The sequence below is a fragment of the Aplidium turbinatum genome, chromosome 15, assembly GCF_918807975.1.
Source record: "Aplidium turbinatum chromosome 15, kaAplTurb1.1, whole genome shotgun sequence".
NCBI classification, from domain to species: domain Eukaryota; kingdom Metazoa; phylum Chordata; class Ascidiacea; order Aplousobranchia; family Polyclinidae; genus Aplidium; species Aplidium turbinatum.
Genome location: NC_137486.1, coordinates 20032014 through 20037073, shown reverse-complemented (window position 1 = coordinate 20037073; position 5060 = coordinate 20032014). Strand labels below are relative to the sequence as shown.

Here is a 5060-nt window from a genome sequence, read left to right as displayed (position 1 = left end):
AGAAATTAAATTGTTTGTAATTTAACTTTGATCCTATTTATCTCAACTTGTGAAGCCCACAGCTATTTCAAGATTCGTGATTATGGATGAAGGGAATGTTTCAGGTAGGACTTTGGCATTTTGTTATGATTTGTTTTGCAAATTATGAGAAAATAGAATTTGAAAAATGTGGTAGGACTAGGGTACAATACATTCTTGTCTTAAATAACATATGCTCTTATGTTACAAGTGATAATGTACTTTACTTCAACGATTGTTTTGTAGTAAGCAACTGGATGAAATTCTTCAAGGATGCTGAAATCCCTGCTGGTCTCGGAGCTAATTATGCAGTGATCTTCTGTGACCATCGGTTAGTTGACGTCTAATTGGCAAAAGTCAAACATTACTTTTTTCTAATAAGGTGTGATCATTTCACTACCCTTGAGATGTAGTTAATGTGCCCTTTGAATAACTTATGCCATTATTTGATGTTGGTATTATGAATTTTTTTTTTAGTTTTGTCGAATTCAGAATTTATGTAACATAGCATGAACGTCAAATAATTATTAAGTAACAATTGCTTTGCATATTCGGTTGTCAAATATTGTTTTCGTTTCCAGCAGTAGTTGCATCAGTCATCTGATGAATACGAAAGTAAAATCAGAAACATACAATTTATTTTATTGTTTCACCGAAGTTTCACGCACCTCGGTAATATGCATCCTGTTTCGCTCGATGTGGATGTGTATTGTTGTGGTGCAAGGAACGTCAGTGAAGCAATAAAATAATTTGTATGTAAATGTTGCAACTATTGCCAGGAACGATAATATTCCTGATCAACACCCAAACTTTTCAGTTTTTACTCGTCTCTTGTTTTGTTTTCTTATTTCACAACAAGCCTCTATTTTTCATCAGTATTAAAAAGGAAATTCTTGGAGATCTGACAAAAGACATTTTAGTTGATATGGGAATTAAAGCCATGGGGGATATAATTGCCATCCTCAAGCAAGCAAAAGTAGTAGCAGAACAGGTGAGTGACTCAGCAAGGTTGTTTTCAATCAATGCCGAACTTTCATTTGTGGGCTTGGGCTAACGATTTTTTTATTAAGCTTTTTTGACACTGCCTAATGCGCATGATAATTATTGCTTTGTATAATATCAATCTCAGCCTGTATAGCCAAGTGATTAGAGCTCTGGTTCAACGATTAATAAGGTACCGATTCGACACTACTCAAGAACATGTCGTTAATTGCGGTGTGGCGTCCCTTCGACTACAGCCCTTGATTTCTCTCGTGATTATGAACAGTACACTGCTCTAGAGAGAAATCCCTACGGTTATTGTTAGGGTTATATCCTGAACAATATCAACATGATTTTTCAGACAAGCAGTAGTCGCAAAAAACATCACTTTGTTTTGAGCTTCCCACCTTTTTCAGAAATGATGGTTTTAACAACCACGTATCTGTGAGACCATCATGTGATGTCCAAATGGCCTGACTCAAGAGTGCAGATACTTATGATTTGTATTTTTTAACTTTTACACAGCTTAAAACTTTTACACACTTTCAGGTTTTAAGAGAAAATACTTCCAAACTACTGGAAACCAAAACTAGCAAGCCAACTCCAAGTAAGCCAGTTACCAGCAAGCCGAACAACGCAAAACCATCTACCCGTAAGTGTTACATATATTTTCATCATATTGCAAGAATTAAACGAGTTTCTGTTACTGTCCAACCAACAACGCCTGACAGAAGTGAAACGGTGGAATAGGGTAGCTTTTTGTTAATTGAGATGAGCTTCTCACCTTTAGGCCTTGGATCAGTGATTCAAGTTAAATGCATGGTTTTCTGACAACAACAATTCGCCGCAATAAAGAGAATGATCAGACAACTGTTTTGCCAATTGTACAATATCAAATTGCAGGTGCACCCTCTTTGGCAAAACTGATTCATTTTACGTTGATTTAGCGTCTGCAAACGTTGGGTGAAAGAAAAATGACAACTTTTGCTAGCTGGGAGATAAATTTGCTGCTTCTGGCCGAATCCTGTAATTACGTCACCGATCTAGCGAGGTGACGCGTTGGTACACAGCTAGATGTGACGTTTCTTGAAGCAGTATTTCCAAACGCGACACAGTTCCCGTGAGACCTCGCTAACCAAAACCTATGTTTCAGCTGCCTCTCGTATGATCACTCATTCAATCAACAGCAAAGACTTTTCGAAGCCGTCAACCCCCGAACGCAAAGCTCTCGAAGGTAAAAGGTTTCCAGTCAGCAAATCAGGCTTTTTCACAATGGAAACAAAGACTGATTTGGTGACTGCGTCAATATTACTTTGAATTTTAGATGGGTGTTGCGAATAAATTGCTGTTTGCGATGAAAATGGAGCCGTCACATTGGCGCGCGCACGTGACGAGTGCTTCTCAGTTGTCACAGCATCACAAATTTCTTGGCAGTGCTATCTTCATCTCATGGTTTGTCACATGTTTTCTAAAAAAATGATCGCCAACTTTTGAAAGCGAAGCTTGCGTGGAGTGTGGCGGCAACCTATTAACCTACCCAAATCAAATGTACATGATGTCTAATGGTTAATGAAACCCCAACACTGCTAATACGTAGGCTATGTGATAGTAAATAAAATAAATGACATCTGTGTATACAGAGTATCAGTGGCGTAGCCAAGGGGGGGTTTTGGGGGTTACAACCCCCCCCTTTGGCACGCGTGTGACGTCACGATATTGAGAATGATGCTTTCAGTCTAAAAAAAATTGCCTAATTTTAAACAAAATTGCATTAAAAGAGCGAGTTTTGCCAATACCAAACATTCAAACGTCTCAGCCAGGAATTAGCAACAAGAAAACACAGAGACCTAGCTTTTTTTTCCGAAAATTGCCGAAGAAAACATGATCTTATCCTTTTGCTATGCTACCGGACAGCACCATTTTACAGGAATATTCGTACCCACATTTTTGTTGAAAATGCTCTCAGAATGCACCAAATTCAAAGTAATTTTTCAAAATTTTCTGGGGGAGGCCCCCCAGACCCCCGCCGTTGGGTGGTCAAAACCCCCCCCTTTCAAAATTCCTGGCTACGCTACTGCAGAGTATTAAGTTTGTATTTCCACATGATGATTTAAAACGTTTTACTTCATCATGATATTGGTGACTGGTGAAGTGGCTGTTTTTATATTTACAATTTTTTGTTTTATTACAAGTGTTGCTTTGGTGTTTGTAGATGCGGTCACAGAAAAGTCAGTGTTCTCACGTTTGGGTCAAGACAGCCCCAGCACAGAGAGTTGTGGGGTGTTCAAGAGGCTCGGAGATCCCATTGTCTCCACGACCACCAATGAACTTCCTTACGCTGGAGTCCTGAAGAAAGGAAGTCCGGAGTCAGCAAAGAAGCCGAAGAAGAAAGTCATCAAACTGAAAAGTGATAACAAATCAGTTCCTATAAAAGTCATCACAGTAACAAAATCTGCTGATGTGAAAAGAAAAAGTGTGCTCGACCGCCTTGGCCCAGCAGCGCCCAAACAAAAACAAACCGTCATAAAACGTGCTATTTCAACTAAAAGTTCGAAAAGTAAATCTATCCTCCAAAGACTTGGTAAAAACGTGGACGGCAGCTCTGATGGAGAGGAACCGACTGAGAAGAAGGTTGCAAGATCAGGTCCTAAAATAATAAGACTGATTCCAAGTTCTCGCCCCAAACAACTGCCAGCCAAGACGAGTCAATCTCTTGTCAAGAAGCCTGTCACAAAAACTATTAGCAATAAAAAGTCATCTAATGTTATGGACAGACTTGGAAATAAAGTCAGCTCCACATCAGAGCAAACCAAAAAGCCTCTTTCTATCAAACGGACTCTTGCCATGGACTCTACGTCAGCGCCCACTGCCATGAAGAAGCGGGTATTAGCTCGCCCACAACAGCAACAACAAAAGCCAAAGACTGCCATTCTTCGTTTGCGCGTTCCTCTCAAAAGAAAAGCTCTATATTCCCGCCCAATATCCAGTGATCACGTGTCTAGCACTACGTCAGCTGGTATCTTCAAAGGTGAAGCGTCCTCTAGCTCCTCCAATGTTTTTGCCCGCCTCGGTTCGAAGTAATGTGCTTTGAACTAGTGGCTAAGATATTCAGTCTACCTTAGAATGGTGCTAGTAGGCAAAATATTACTCTGCATGTTTAGTTAGCATCACATCCTTCACTTTGGTAGAAACATAATTTGACTCGTGCATTTACTTCACCTTGTTGAGTATGCGACGTTTTATTCCGTAACAAAGGTACAAGTCGATCATTTACGTTACAGACTTGTAGCTCTCGAGGACAAAACCTTACACTCGTTGGTCGTTAACAACTGCACTACTCGTAGATCATAAGCTACCGGTTGTGGGTCTGGTGATTATGTAACATAATAACTATCCAGTAGGGCGTAGGCTACCAGCCTCATGTTCAGTCGATTGAGAGAACCACTATGTGGATGTTGTAATATCAAACAGCTAATTTAGCATCATGAACGTCTCAGAATCTTGTCAAAGCAAGAGTTTATGAAAAGTAGTATGGTTTGGTTAATGCCATAAGGTATTTCACTTCACCCCTGTTGATTAAGCCTTCGGCTGCTTCAATTTCAGCTGAACCTTACAAGCTCAATGTGTTGCACCGGGAAATATATCCCGGGATATGTTCGTTTGCATCATCTTGTGCCTTATTGTTGCTTTAAAATAAACTTGTTTATTTATCGTGTCATGGTTGGTAGCAGTCAGTCAGCAACTTTTGAGGCAGCTGAACGGTTTTCAATATGCGCTATCGTATGATTTTCGTTATGAGTGTTCTGTATGTGATTTCAGCTAGAGAATCTCTAATTGCGAAAAATCATCTGATGGCAATGAACTTCTATCGTAAATATTCACTTGTTTAGAGACTTGCCTGCGTATTTTTTTCCATTCTTCTCACTCGCTTTCGAATGCAATATTGTTGCTCCAAATCTTCAGTTAATAATCCAACTTTCAGCTGTGATTGTCGATCGACCGTGCGATGGGCTACCTCACGAGACAGTGACACCAGTAACATTAAATCCACGGAGCCACAT

At 39.8% G+C, this 5060-nt stretch overlaps 1 protein-coding gene across 1 annotated transcript; it reads left to right on the top strand.

Moving 5' to 3' along the window:
• LOC145784257 (uncharacterized) lies at positions 1-4714 on the top strand. Its single transcript, XM_082596044.1, has 6 exons — positions 1-104; positions 265-349; positions 895-1009; positions 1549-1651; positions 2153-2233; positions 3212-4714. The coding sequence occupies exons 1-6, from the start codon at positions 83-85 to the stop codon at positions 4078-4080; spliced, it is 1275 nt and encodes a 424-aa protein (XP_082452170.1). The 5' UTR covers positions 1-82; the 3' UTR covers positions 4081-4714.
• Positions 4715-5060: the final 346 nt, after the last annotated feature.